The 15,000-nt window shown below is 51.6% G+C and overlaps 1 protein-coding gene across 1 annotated transcript in view; it reads right to left on the bottom strand.

Annotated features, from left to right (window-relative positions):
- The window catches only part of unc5a (unc-5 netrin receptor A), a 75,558-nt gene that overhangs the window by 12,125 nt on the left and 48,433 nt on the right, over positions 1-15,000 (bottom strand). Inside the window, exons 6-11 of the mRNA XM_056438762.1 lie at positions 14,052-14,240; positions 13,469-13,765; positions 5,114-5,139; positions 5,000-5,061; positions 2,782-2,950; positions 727-960 (exon numbers count right to left, since the gene is read on the bottom strand). Of these exons, the coding sequence (XP_056294737.1) occupies positions 727-960; positions 2,782-2,950; positions 5,000-5,061; positions 5,114-5,139; positions 13,469-13,765; positions 14,052-14,240 (977 nt within the window). The remainder of the gene's footprint in view (positions 1-726; positions 961-2,781; positions 2,951-4,999; positions 5,062-5,113; positions 5,140-13,468; positions 13,766-14,051; positions 14,241-15,000) is intronic.

Here is a 15,000-nt window from a genome sequence, read left to right as displayed (position 1 = left end):
CGCTCACGTTCCCGCTCACGCTCACGTTCCCGCTCACGCTCACGTTCCCGCTCACGCTCACGCTCACGTTCCCGCTCACGCTCACGTTCCCGCTCACGTTCCCGCTCACGCTCACGCTCACGCTCACGCTCCCGCTCACGTTCCCGCTCACGCTCACGTTCCCGCTCACACTCACGCTCACGCTCACGTTCCCGCTCACGCTCACGCTCACGCTCACGTTCCCGCTCACGTTCCCGCTCACGTTCCCGCTCACGTTCCCGCTCACGCTCACGTTCCCGCTCACGCTCCCGCTCCCGCTCACGTTCCCGCTCACGTTCACGCTCCCGCTCCCGCTCACGTTCCCGCTCCCGCTCACGTTCCCGCTCCCGCTCCCGCTCACGCTCACGCTCCCGCTCCCTGAAGCATGCGCGGCCGGCCTAGTTCAAGGACGCGAGGAGAAGGACAACAGAGGAAGACGTTCCTCCACTGGGTCCACAGAGCAGATCGTTGACTGAAGCTTTATTAAAGCTCTGATGATAAATGTAGCTCCTTCCTCATGTCTGTGGGCCGTGAACCAGAACGAGAGCGTCCGGCGCACCACGACTACCTCAGACACACCACCACCCCTACACGGTGTAATCAGGCCTGAATATTGTTTGATTCACCGTGGCGACGCTAACCGCGGCGCGCCCGCCGTGACAGACGGCGCCATGACGCGTGGCGGGCGACCTGCCACTCAGGCCTTACCTTGAACACGTCCCGCGTGTCGTCCATGCAGTAGACCCGGATGTTGTACTCCAGCGTGGAGCAGTGCGCGTCGGAGAACAGCACCAGCCTCAGGCGCTTGGCGGCGCCCATGTGCAGCGACTCGCCCACCAGGGCCAGCGTGCCCAGCCGCTCCGAGAAGAGCCGGCACGTCTCGGCCTCCAGCTGGCAGTAGTAGGGCTCCGACACGAGCTCCTCCCCCATCAGCAGCACGTCCTGCGGGAGGAGAACACGGACACCACGCGGAGGTCAAGCTCGCTGTTTCCATGGGAACCTGATCAGAACAAATAGACTTCTACAGCCGGGTCCGTACGGGCGTGGAAACCTGGAAACGTCACGGAGATGTGTTATAATCACATGTTCCTTTACGCCGAGTTTAATTAATATGTTTTTTAAAGAAAGACGCTCAAAATATAAGCCGGCGTACGCTCTCAAAACGCAGTTCTACAGGTTCCATGTTCATACCGAGTGTCTGAGTGACCGTTGAAGGGACCATAAGAATCATTTGCTCCTGCTCCTCGTTCCCGTTGCTCTAGAATCCTCCGCCCTGACATAAAGACACATCCCGCCATAAAGAGACGCGCCTCCCGCCATCAGCTCTCTTAATAATGCATGAACGAGGAGCTCCATCGACATGAAGCGACTCAAACGGATTACCGGCAGGAATAGATGGAGACAGAAAAGAGCTGCGGAGGTGCAGTAAATATCGGATTGTTGGGGTTTTGGCCTTCAGTCGTCAACATCTGTCAAGGAAGGAGAAAAAGAAAACAACTTCCCTATTTATCCGCCGCCTGATGGTTAGAAGTGTTAAAAAAAAGGAGAAACACAAATATAAAACGTCAGCCGAGCCTGAGAGGAGCAGGAGGAGCAGGAGGAGCAGGAGGGCCTCACGAGGACCTCGTCACGGCGTCACGGCGTCACGGCGCTCCAGAGCTCTCCGGGCTGGTTTGATGAGGACGGATTGGACCCGAGCTGACAGCGTCTCCTCTCAGCGCCGCAGGATTGATGCCAGCGGCTCGTCGGCAGCGATAGAATTAGTATCGACACTTTTCATTCGCCGCGTCGCCACGATGGACGCTCACTTCCTCATCGTCTTCATATTTCTGGCGGGTGGAACAGAGGAGCTCCATTACGCCTCCACTTCCACCACCTCTCTTCCTCCTTCCCGTTTCCCTCTCCCTCTCTCTCCCTCTCTCTCTTCTCCCTCTCTCTCCCTCTCTCTCTTCTCCCTCTCTTCTCCCTCTCTCTCTCTCCTCTCTCCTTCTCTCTTTTCTCTCCTCTCTCTCCTCTCCTCTCTCCCTCTCTCTCTCTTCTCCCTCTCCCTCTCTTCTCTCTCCCTCTCTCTCTTCTCCCTCTCTCTCCCTCTCTCCTCTCTTCTCCCTCTCTCTCCCTCTCTTCTCCCTCTCTCTCTCTCTCTTCTCCCTCTCCCTCTCTCCCTCTCTCTCTCTCTCGTCCAGCTCTTGTTCTCTTCGGGCCGCCGGTCTATATTCGGTCCGGCCGATGATTAACAGCCGGTCTAACCTCTGTCTCTGACATCCCGATCCGTCCCCCGACGCCCGGCACGGGGGGATGAATAATTGATGCACGATATCGAACATGAAAGAAGACCTACTCCCACTCCCCCCCCCCCCCCTCAGAGCGTCTGTTTGTGCGCGTCGCTCCGACTCGGTCCTGTTGGACTCGGGCGGTTCTGCTTCCTTCCTGATTTCACGGGGAAGCGGGCTCAGTAATTGGCAGCGGCGGTCAGAAGGAGCACTCGGAGAGGCCTTTGAGGATCAGTCATTTGCTTAGAGGATTTCTGTTTGAGGAACATGTTGCCTAGCAACCCTTGAGCTGCAGAGAGCCTCCGCCGCCACGCTTCACTTCCGATGAGGAAACACACGACGGGCGACATCGTCCGAACGCCGTCGAGCGGACGAGCGCCGGGACCAGAACCGCCTCCGGTGCCGGGCGGGTCGGCCATGTTTGTTCAAGGAGAGTTCAGTGAGACTTTCTAAATGCAGTGGGAGGCGACTCGGAGCGGCGGCGCCGGCTCACCTCCCAGGCGCCCTCGTAGTTCTGCTTCTTGAGGCGGATGGCCCAGTTGTCCAGGCAGGCGTCAGAGCAGTGGTCCATGCTGAGGATCACGGGCCGGCTCAGGACCACGCCGGGGGGGCCGCAGCTCACCACCGGGCTGAGCAGCGTCTGGCAGCCGGCCAGGGGCAACCTGGAGGGGGAGAGAGAGGAGGCGGAGAGAGGGAGGCGGAGGGAGAGAGAGAGGGAGGGAGGCGGAGGGGGAGAGAGAGGGAGGGAGGCGGAGGGGGAGAGAGAGGGAGGCGGAGGGGGAGAGAGAGGGAGGGAGGCGAGGAGAGAGGAGAGGAGGGGAGAGAGGAGGCGGAGGGGAGAGAGAGGAGGAGGGAGAGAGGGAGGCGGAGGGGGAGAGAGAGGGAGGCGGAGGGGGAGAGAGAGGGAGGCGGAGGGGGAGAGAGAGGGAGGGGGTGATGAATCTAGAGGAAGAGCCTCTCCTCCTCTCTTCCTCCTCCAGCAGCTGTTAGAGAGAATAATAAAGCCGTGGAGTCGGAACACGACATCATCGCCATGACGACGTGAAGGTAAACATTCACTTACCTAAAGCAGGTTAACACACATCATCGCCATGGCGACGTGAAGGTAAACATTCACTTACCTAAAGCAGGTTAACACACATCATCGCCATGGCGACGTGAAGGTAAACATTCACTTACCTAAAGCAGGTTAACAGACATCATCACCATGGCGACGTGAAGGTAAACATTCACTTACCTAAAGCAGGTTAACAGACATCATCGCCATGACGACGTGAAGGTAAACATTCACTTACCTAAAGCAGGGTAACACGACATCATCGCCATGACGACATGAAGGTAAACATTCACTTACCTTTCGCAGGTTAACACACATCATCGCCATGGCGACGTGAAGGTAAACATTCACTTACCTAAAGCAGGTTAACACACATCATCGCCATGACGACATGAAGGTAAACATTCACTTACCTTTCGCAGGTTAACACACATCATCGCCATGGCGACGTGAAGGTAAACATTCACTTACCTAAAGCAGGTTAACACACATCATCGCCATGGCGACGTGAAGGTAAACATTCACTTACCTAAAGCAGGTTAACACACATCATCGCCATGGCGACGTGAAGGTAAACATTCACTTACCTAAAGCAGGTTAACACACATCATCGCCATGGCGACGTGAAGGTAAACATTCACTTACCTAAAGCAGGTTAACACACATCATCGCCATGGCGACGTGAAGGTAAACATTCACTTACCTAAAGCAGGTTAACAGACATCATCGCCATGACGACGTGAAGGTAAACATTCACTTACCTAAAGCAGGGTAACACGACATCATCGCCATGACGACATGAAGGTAAACATTCACTTACCTTTCGCAGGTTAACACACATCATCGCCATGGCGACGTGAAGGTAAACATTCACTTACCTAAAGCAGGTTAACAGACATCATCGCCATGACGACATGAAGGTAAACATTCACTTACCTAAAGCAGGTTAACACACATCATCGCCATGGCGACGTGAAGGTAAACATTCACTTACCTAAAGCAGGTTAACACACATCATCGCCATGGCGACGTGAAGGTAAACATTCACTTACCTAAAGCAGGTTAACAGACATCATCGCCATGGCGACGTGAAGGTAAACATTCACTTACCTAAAGCAGGTTAACAGACATCATCGCCATGACGACGTGAAGGTAAACATTCACTTACCTAAAGCAGGTTAACACACATCGCCATGGCGACGTGAAGGTAAACATTCACTTACCTAAAGCAGGTTAACAGACATCATCGCCATGGCGACGTGAAGGTAAACATTCACTTACCTAAAGCAGGTTAACACACATCATCGCCATGGCGACGTGAAGGTAAACATTCACTTACCTAAAGCAGGTTAACAGACATCATCGCCATGACGACATGAAGGTAAACATTCACTTACCTTTCGCAGGTTAACACACATCATCGCCATGGCGACGTGAAGGTAAACATTCACTTACCTAAAGCAGGTTAACACATCATCGCCATGGCGACGTGAAGGTAAACATTCACTTACCTAAAGCAGGTTAACAGACATCATCGCCATGGCGACGTGAAGGTAAACATTCACTTACCTAAAGCAGGTTAACAGACATCATCGCCATGGCGACGTGAAGGTAAACATTCACTTACCTAAAGCAGGTTAACACACATCGCCACCTGAGATCCTCCTTCCTCTGAATGGTGAGGTAGATCTCGTAGATCTTCCCTCGGGGGATGGCCTCGGGTGATGTAAACATTCACTTACCTAAAACAGGTTAACAACATCGAAGCCAGAGGCGGGATGAGCAGACTGACTCCTAAAACAAACAACAACAAAGAGAGAGGGGGGGGTGAGCAGACTGACTCCTAAAACAAACAACAACAAAGAGAGAGGGGGGGGTGAGCAGACTGACTCCTAAAACAAACAACAACAAAGAGAGAGGGGGGGGTGACCAGACTGACTCCTAAAACAAACAACAACAAAGAGGGGGGGGTGAGCAGACTGACTCCTAAAACAAACAACAACAAAGAGAGAGGGGGGGGTGAGCAGACTGACTCCTAAAACAAACAACAACAAAGCGAGAGAGAGGGATGGAGAGAGAGAGAGAACACAGGAAGAAGAAAGGAGCTCCTCTCTCAGGACGCTCAGCCTTCAGCGGCTCGTCTGAACGCTGAGAAACTCTCCCTGTGTAATCACCTACTTAGCTAACGTGGAGCTAACGCTCTGTACTTAGCTAACGTGGAGCTAACGCTCTGTACTTAGCTAACGTGGAGCTAACGCTCTGTACTTAGCTAACGTGGCGCTAACGCTCTGTACTTAGCTAACGTGGAGCTAACGCTCTGTACTTAGCTAACATGGAGCTAACGCTCTGTACTTAGCTAACGTGGAGCTAACGCTCTGTACTTAGCTAATGTGGAGCTAACGCTCTGTACTTAGCTAACGTGGAGCTAACGCTCTGTACTTAGCTAACGTGGAGACGCACAACACAACGACGATGGGCGTCTCAATCTGTCTCTATTTGTCTCTATCTGTCTCTATTTGTCTCTATTTGTCTCTTTCTGTCTCTTTCTGTCTCAATCTGTCTCTATTTGTCTCTATCTGTCTCTATTTGTCTCTATTTGTCTCTTTCTGTCTCTTTCTGTCTCTATTTGTCTCTATTTGTCTCTTTCTGTCTCTATTTGTCTCTATTTGTCTCTTTCTGTCTCTATTTGTCTCTTTCTGTCTCTATTTGTCTCTTTCTGTCTCTATCTGTCTCTATTTGTCTCTTTCTGTCTCTATCTGTCTCTTTCTGTCTCTATTTGTCTCTATTTGTCTCTTTCTGTCTCTATTAGTCTCTTTCTGTCTTTGTCTCTTTCTGTCTCTATCTGTCTCTTTCTGTCTCTATCTGTCTCTATTTGTCTCTTTCTGTCTCTTTCTGTCTCTATCTGTCTCTTTCTGTCTCTATTTGTCTCTTTCTGTCTCTATTTGTCTCTATTTGTCTCTTTCTGTCTTTGTCTCTTTCTGTCTCTATTTGTCTCTTTCTGTCTCTATTTGTCTCTATTTGTCTCTATCTGTCTCTATCTGTCTCTATCTGTCTCTATTTGTCTCTATCTGTCTCTATTTGTCTCTATCTGTCTCTTTCTGTCTCTATCTGTCTCTATTTGTCTCTATCTGTCTCTATTTGTCTCTTTCTGTCTCTTTCTGTCTCTATCTGTCTCTTTCTGTCTCTATTTGTCTCTTTCTGTCTCTATTTGTCTCTATTTGTCTCTTTCTGTCTTTGTCTCTTTCTGTCTCTATTTGTCTCTTTCTGTCTCTATTTGTCTCTATTTGTCTCTATCTGTCTCTATCTGTCTCTATCTGTCTCTATCTGTCTCTATTTGTCTCTATCTGTCTCTATTTGTCTCTATCTGTCTCTTTCTGTCTCTATCTGTCTCTATTTGTCTCTATCTGTCTCTATTTGTATCTATCTGTCTCTATCTGTCTCTATTTGTCTCTATCTGTCTCTATTTGTCTCTGTCTCTATCTGTCTCTATCTGTCTCTATCTGTCTCTATCTGTCTCTATCTGTCCCCTCCAGCAGGTCTACATCACGATGCTGCTTCACTGAAGCTACTAATGTCAGAAATACCTAGGAAAAAAACCCAAAACATTTTTATGAGCATTAGCAGTTAAATTAAAACTTGATATTATATACATTTTAAATAAAACTACGGCTATTAAATCTGTTAAAAAGGATAAAACGGGAGTATTGCTCATATTTTATACGATGAAGGTGACGAGGACTCTGAGAGGAGCGTTGTTGTGCATAAAGAAAAGAAGTTTGCTTTTAAATATTACAGCACGCCATTAAAATGTGATCATATAATATGCCATAAAATGTTAAATACGAGTCATATAAAAGTAATTGTGTCGCATGTTGGAAGAAGTCAATAAAGAGCAATTGTGTAAAAGTGATAAAACATTCATCGTTTAGGTTTTCACGGAGAAGTTTCTGCAGCTAATAAAATATGAACTATATAACACCTTGTGTATAAATAGTCTGCCATAACAACGGCTCAGTGTGTGTGCCACAGATAACTCTGGGAACCAAACGCCACCAGCATGTCATAACATGTCGTGAACATGTCCGTCGCTCACGTATAAATATAAATAGAAGAGAACACAGAGCGGAGCCACGCAGCGGGTCACAGCGTGGCCTGTTGCCATGGAGACGGAGAGCCATGAATCCATCCCGACTCTCGCTCCTCCATCTTTAAGTTAGCTCCCTGTCGCTACTCGCTAGCCTCAGGCACAGTTTTGACGTCTGCTCGATTTTATCTGCAAATCTAATAATTAAGAAGATTATAAACGATAGAAATGATTATTATAACAATAACATCTACATTAAACATAAAGACAGAGACTGCTCCTGTAGTACGATGGTGGACGTGTGTCACAGTTTAGCTCAGACATGGGCAAACTACGGCCCGCGGGCCACATCCGGCCCGTTAGGCTTTTTAATCCGGCCCGCCGAACTTGTCCAAATCGCGACTTTGTTTACTTCCGGTGTGCATTGGCGCGGAAAGAACTCGTCACACAAAACCCTTCACCGTGATTTGTCAATCCGTTTGTCTGTCAACATTTTGCGAAAAAAAATAACCAATGAACGCTCAGTAAATCACAAAGGACCCGCCCACCACACAGGTGAAGCTCATTTAGAAACAGCTGCAGTGATTTTGGCGAGCAGCGCGGAGCCTGGAGGGGCTGCAGAGCCACAGGAGGAACACACAGCCAGAAGAGGTCCACTTGGACCGGGTAAGAGTCTTTACTACACGTTACGTGTCAGGGTGTCCGTCCCGGTGTCCGTAACTTGTGCGCGGTGCTGACTAGTCTTGTATTTTACAGAGAGGATTCACCAGCGCCTGCAGCTCCACCTGCCCGGCCAGCAGAGAGGTCTCGTGACACGATGACATGATGTTATTATAGTGAAGCCATATTGTAAATAGTCAATAGTTGTTTTCTGTTTTCTATTTCACAACATGTATATAATGTAGAATTTTTTTATTTTTATGTACAATACATATTTATTAAAAAAAAAAATGTAATGGTCGTTTTTTATTTGCACACAACCCATGAAACTATCTGCAATATGAAGTCATTTCTCAGTCCCATCTTTATCAATTTGGTGAGTGTGTGACAGACCACATCATTTTTACAAAAAAAACATTAATACAAAATTTGGTTTTCCTCATTTATTCAATTCAGTTTATTTGTAGAGCCCAATTTCACAAATTACAAATTTGTCTCGGAGTGCTTTACAATCTGTGCATATAGACATCCCTGACCTTTGACCTCACATCGGATCAGGAACAACAGAGGAGGATCCCTCCAGGATGGACAGGTGCAATTACATGTATCTAGCATTGTATTAAGATATTTCACTGCTTTTGTGAACCTATGACCTTTGGTAAACCAATTTCAAACACCAAAACAGTTCGTCCACATGAGTAAAGGTGTGTTTTCAGAAGAGATATGAATAATTTTTTTAAATCGAACTTCAATTGTCAGCTTTAGGGTCATATTTTCTCGAGTAAAGCGCTGTCAGTCTGTTTGTGACGGGTTCATACACATGCTGACCAGATGACGCCGCATATCGCCCTCACTTTAAAGACGCCTTTCTAGTTTCTGCTGCAGGCAGGATATTTAATACAGTCTATCTCTCAGGACAATCCGTCCATTATTTTGCGGGGTTTAAAACCATTAGAAATTATTGAGCTTGAGTATTTCATTGGGTAATAATTTGTTTTGAATGTTGAAAGTGATTCCATTGATCTCTTTCCAGAAAATGTTGATTACTTTAACTTTTCACCTTAAATTGAAATGTATAAAAAACAGACGCAATCTCCAGGTTTAATAAATTACATTGCGTGTCCAAATGCTCCTGGCCCGGCCCCTCTGTCACATTTTAGAACCGAATGTGGCCCGCAGGTCACAAAGTTTGCCCACCCCTGGTTTAGCTCCTCACCCTCACTCCTTCACCTGCCTCTGATCACTAGTCAAGTCCCCTTTGAGGCTCCTCCCACCTCCTCAGTGTCACTCCTTCACCTGCCTCTGATCACCAGTCAAGTCCCCATTGAGGCTCCTCCCACCTCCTCAGTGTCACTCCTTCACCTGCCTCTGATCACTAGTCAAGTCCCCTTTGAGGCTCCTCCCACCTCCTCAGTGTCACTCCTTCACCTGCCTCTGATCACTAGTCAAGTCCCCATTGAGGCTCCTCCCACCTCAGTGTCACTCCTTCACCTGCCTCTGATCACTAGTCAAGTCCCCATTGAGGCTCCTCCCACCTCCTCAGTGTCACTCCTTCACCTGCCTCTGATCACCAGTCAAGTCCCCATTGAGGCTCCTCCCACCTCCTCACCCTCACTCCTTCACCTGCCTCTGATCACTAGTCAAGTCCCCTTTGAGGCTCCTCCCACCTCCTCAGTGTCACTCCTTCACCTGCCTCTGATCACCAGTCAAGTCCCCATTGAGGCTCCTCCCACCTCCTCAGTGTCACTCCTTCACCTGCCTCTGATCACTAGTCAAGTCCCCATTGAGGCTCCTCCCACCGCCTCAGTGTCACTCCTTCACCTGCCTCTGATCACTAGTCAAGTCCCCTTTGAGGCTCCTCCCACCTCCTCAGTGTCACTCCTTCACCTGCCTCTGATCACTAGTCAAGTCCCCATTGAGGCTCCTCCCACCTCCTCAGTGTCACTCCTTCACCTGCCTCTGATCACTAGTCAAGTCCCATTGAGGCTCCTCCCACCTCCTCAGTGTCACTCCTTCACCTGCCTCTGATCACCAGTCAAGTCCCCATTGAGGCTCCTCCCACCTCCTCACCCTCACTCCTTCACCTGCCTCTGATCACTAGTCAAGTCCCCTTTGAGGCTCCTCCCACCTCCTCAGTGTCACTCCTTCACCTGCCTCTGATCACCAGTCAAGTCCACACTGAGGCCCCTCCCACCTCCTCACCCTCACTCCTTCACCTGCCTCTGATCACTAGTCAAGTCCCATTGAGGCTCCTCCCACCTCCTCAGTGTCACTCCTTCACCTGCCTCTGATCACCAGTCAAGTCCCCATTGAGGCTCCTCCCACCTCCTCAGTGTCACTCCTTCACCTGCCTCTGATCACTAGTCAAGTCCCCATTGAGGCTCCTCCCACCTCCTCAGTGTCACTCCTACACCTGCCTCTGATCACCAGTCAAGTCCCCATTGAGGCTCCTCCCACCTCCTCAGTGTCACTCCTTCACCTGCCTCTGATCACTAGTCAAGTCCCCATTGAGGCTCCTCCCACCTCCTCAGTGTCACTCCTTCACCTGCCTCTGATCACTAGTCAAGTCCCCATTGAGGCTCCTCCCACCTCCTCAGTGTCACTCCTTCACCTGCCTCTGATCACTAGTCAAGTCCCCTTTGAGGCTCCTCCCACCACCTCAGTGTCACTCCTTCACCTGCCTCTGATCACTAGTCAAGTCCCCATTGAGGCTCCTCCCACCTCCTCAGTGTCACTCCTTCACCTGCCTCTGATCACCAGTCAAGTCCCCATTGAGGCTCCTCCCACCTCCTCACCCTCACTCCTTCACCTGCCTCTGATCACTAGTCAAGTCCCCATTGAGGCTCCTCCCACCTCCTCAGTGTCACTCCTTCACCTGCCTCTGATCACTAGTCAAGTCCCCATTGAGGCTCCTCCCACCTCCTCAGTGTCACTCCTTCACCTGCCTCTGATCACTAGTCAAGTCCCCATTGAGGCTCCTCCCACCTCCTCAGTGTCACTCCTTCACCTGCCTCTGATCACCAGTCAAGTCCCCATTGAGGCTCCTCCCACCTCCTCAGTGTCACTCCTTCACCTGCCTCTGATCACTAGTCAAGTCCCCTTTGAGGCTCCTCCCACCTCCTCAGTGTCACTCCTTCACCTGCCTCTGATCACTAGTCAAGTCCCCATTGAGGCTCCTCCCACCTCCTCAGTGTCACTCCTTCACCTGCCTCTGATCACCAGTCAAGTCCCCATTGAGGCTCCTCCCACCTCCCTCCCACCTCCTCAGTGTCACTCCTTCACCTGCCTCTGATCACTAGTCAAGTCCCCATTGAGGCTCCTCCCACCTCCTCAGTGTCACTCCTTCACCTGCCTCTGATCACCAGTCAAGTCCCATTGAGGCTCCTCCCACCTCCTCAGTGTCACTCCTTCACCTGCCTCTGATCACTAGTCAAGTCCCATTGAGGCTCCTCCCACCTCCTCAGTGTCACTCCTTCACCTGCCTCTGATCACCAGTCAAGTCCCCATTGAGGCTCCTCCCACCTCCTCAGTGTCACTCCTTCACCTGCCTCTGATCACCAGTCAAGTCCCCATTGAGGCTCCTCCCACCTCCTCAGTGTCACTCCTTCACCTGCCTCTGATCACTAGTCAAGTCCCCTTGAGGCTCCTCCCACCTCCTCAGTGTCACTCCTTCACCTGCCTCTGATCACCAGTCAAGTCCCCATTGAGGCTCCTCCCACCTCCTCAGTGTCACTCCTTCACCTGCCTCTGATCACCAGTCAAGTCCCCATTGAGGCTCCTCCCACCTCCTCAGTGTCACTCCTTCACCTGCCTCTGATCACTAGTCAAGTCCCCTTGAGGCTCCTCCCACCTCCTCAGTGTCACTCCTTCACCTGCCTCTGATCACTAGTCAAGTCCCCTTGAGGCTCCTCCCACCTCCTCAGTGTCACTCCTTCACCTGCCTCTGATCACTAGTCAAGTCCCTTTGAGGCTCCTCCCACCTCCTCAGTGTCACTCCTTCACCTGCCTCTGATCACCAGTCAAGTCCCCATTGAGGCTCCTCCCACCTCCTCAGTGTCACTCCTTCACCTGCCTCTGATCACTAGTCAAGTCCCCTTTGAGGCTCCTCCCACCTCCTCAGTGTCACTCCTTCACCTGCCTCTGATCACTAGTCAAGTCCCCATTGAGGCTCCTCCCACCTCCTCAGTGTCACTCCTTCACCTGCCTCTGATCACTAGTCAAGTCCCCATTGAGGCTCCTCCCACCTCCTCAGTGTCACTCCTTCACCTGCCTCTGATCACTAGTCAAGTCCCCTTTGAGGCTCCTCCCACCGCCTCAGTGTCACTCCTTCACCTGCCTCTGATCACTAGTCAAGTCCCCATTGAGGCTCCTCCCACCTCCTCAGTGTCACTCCTTCACCTGCCTCTGATCACCAGTCAAGTCCCCATTGAGGCTCCTCCCACCTCCTCACCCTCACTCCTTCACCTGCCTCTGATCACTAGTCAAGTCCCCTTTGAGGCTCCTCCCACCTCCTCAGTGTCACTCCTTCACCTGCCTCTGATCACCAGTCAAGTCCCCATTGAGGCTCCTCCCACCTCCTCACCCTCACTCCTTCACCTGCCTCTGATCACTAGTCAAGTCCCCATTGAGGCTCCTCCCACCTCCTCAGTGTCACTCCTACACCTGCCTCTGATCACCAGTCAAGTCCCCATTGAGGCTCCTCCCACCTCCTCAGTGTCACTCCTACACCTGCCTCTGATCACCAGTCAAGTCCCCATTGAGGCTCCTCCCACCTCCTCAGTGTCACTCCTTCACCTGCCTCTGATCACTAGTCAAGTCCCCATTGAGGCTCCTCCCACCTCCTCAGTGTCACTCCTTCACCTGCCTCTGATCACTAGTCAAGTCCCCATTGAGGCTCCTCCCACCTCCTCAGTGTCACTCCTTCACCTGCCTCTGATCACTAGTCAAGTCCCCATTGAGGCTCCTCCCACCTCCTCAGTGTCACTCCTTCACCTGCCTCTGATCACTAGTCAAGTCCCCATTGAAGCTCCTCCCCCCAGACACACCTGGCCAGATCTCCAGCTCTCGTTCTCAGACCTCCTGATGCCGCCCCTGAGCCCGGTTTAACCCGCTAGCCCGAGTCCCGTGACCCACCTGCCTCTGATCTGCTTCCCGAGCTTTCAATGAAAGGTCAAAGGTCTCTGCAGTCTCGTGATGGGGTTCAGATACGCCCCGGTACCGACGTGTCCCCAGGATGACCTCACGTCTCCAGCTGTTAGGAGAGTTCAGTCAGTGAGAACTAAACTGGACTCAGACTAAAAGGCAACATTGTATCTTTGTCTCCGGACCAATCAGCTGCCCTCCTGGCTGAACGCCCCGCCCCCTTCGGTCTGAACCCACCTGTGCTGGGGATGGTGAGCCGGCCTCCCAGGAAGTTGAAGGTCCCGAAGGAGGTGTTGGCCACGTCGCGGGTCAGCGTCTTGAAGTAGCTCTGCGTGTTCAGCCGGCTCACGTAGTCGGCGGCGTCCGAGCTCAGCGTGGCGCCGCCGTGCAGCGCGTTGTGGGGCAGCGGGTCCAGCAGAGGCCCGGCGCCCAGGGAGAAGTTCCCCGCCGGGTCGAGGCGCGAGCGCAGCGTGCCCTGGTAGCTGGTGGTGGTCGTGGTGAGGTCGGGCTGGATGGTCAGCAAGTGAGAGTTCTCTTTAAAACAAGAGGAGACGCACGAGTGAAAATCAAAGTCATCACAAACTTCCACTCCACTGATGTTTTGTGGGAAAGCTGAGCGAGACACACACACACACACACACACACACACACACACACACACACACACACACACACACACACACACACACACACACACACACACACACACACACACACACACACACAGCACCGTGGTCCATGGAGATGAGGAGTCACGGCGGGGAAACAAAGAACAGTGTCCTACTGCGGTGGGGGAGGGGCCTGCGCGGCGCCCACACACCTGGCTTACTGGGCTTGATGCCCATGGGCTGGAAGCCGGCGGTGAGGATGGAGGCGTCGGCCACGTCGGCGTCCAGCTCCTCCTTCCTGCGGCGGTAGACCAGGACCACCACGATGAGCAGCAGCGTCAGACACAGGGCCACCGCCACCACGCCCACGTAGAGCGCCACGTCCTCGGCGCCGCCCACGGCTGCAGGGCACAGAACCAGAGAACCCGTGAGAACCAGAGAACCCGTGAGCCCGTGGACCACCTCCCCGCGGTGCAGCCCCTCAGAGGTCTGGATGTGAGGCTCATCAGGTCCACTCTGCAGAGGCTCTGTGTGGTGAACTGTCCCTTTAAGAGGGTGGTGAACTGTCCCTTTAAGAGGGTGGTGAACTGTCCCTTTAAGATGGTGGTGAACTGTCCCTTTAAGAGGGTGGTGAACTGTCCCTTTAAGATGGTGGTGAAATGTCCCTTTAAGAGGGTGGTGAACTGTCCCTTTAAGAGGGTGGTGAACTGTCCCTTTAAGATGGTGGTGAACTGTCCCTTTAAGAGGGTGGTGAACTGTCCCTTTAAGATGGTGGTGAACTGTCCCTTTAAGAGGGTGGTGAACTGTCCCTTTAAGATGGTGGTGAACTGTCCCTTTAAGAGGGTGGTGAACTGTCCCTTTAAGATGGTGGTGAACTGTCCCTTTAAGATGGTGGTGAACTGTCCCTTTAAGAGGGTGGTGAACTGTCCCTTTAAGATGGTGGTGAACTGTCCCTTTAAGAGGGTGGTGAACTGTCCCTTTAAGATGGTGGTGAACTGTCCCTTTAAGAGGGTGGTGAACTGTCCCTTTAAGATGGTGGTGAACTGTCCCTTTAAGAGGGTGGTGAACTGTCCCTTTAAGAGGGTGGTGAACTGTCCCTTTAAGATGGTGGTGAACTGTCCCTTTAAGAGGGTGGTGAACTGTCCCTTTAAGATGGTGGTG

Source organism: Pseudoliparis swirei, chromosome 19, assembly GCF_029220125.1.
Source record: "Pseudoliparis swirei isolate HS2019 ecotype Mariana Trench chromosome 19, NWPU_hadal_v1, whole genome shotgun sequence".
Taxonomy (NCBI): domain Eukaryota; kingdom Metazoa; phylum Chordata; class Actinopteri; order Perciformes; family Liparidae; genus Pseudoliparis; species Pseudoliparis swirei.
Note: the sequence above shows the minus strand (reverse complement) of the source record. Positions and strands in the feature narration are given on the sequence as shown.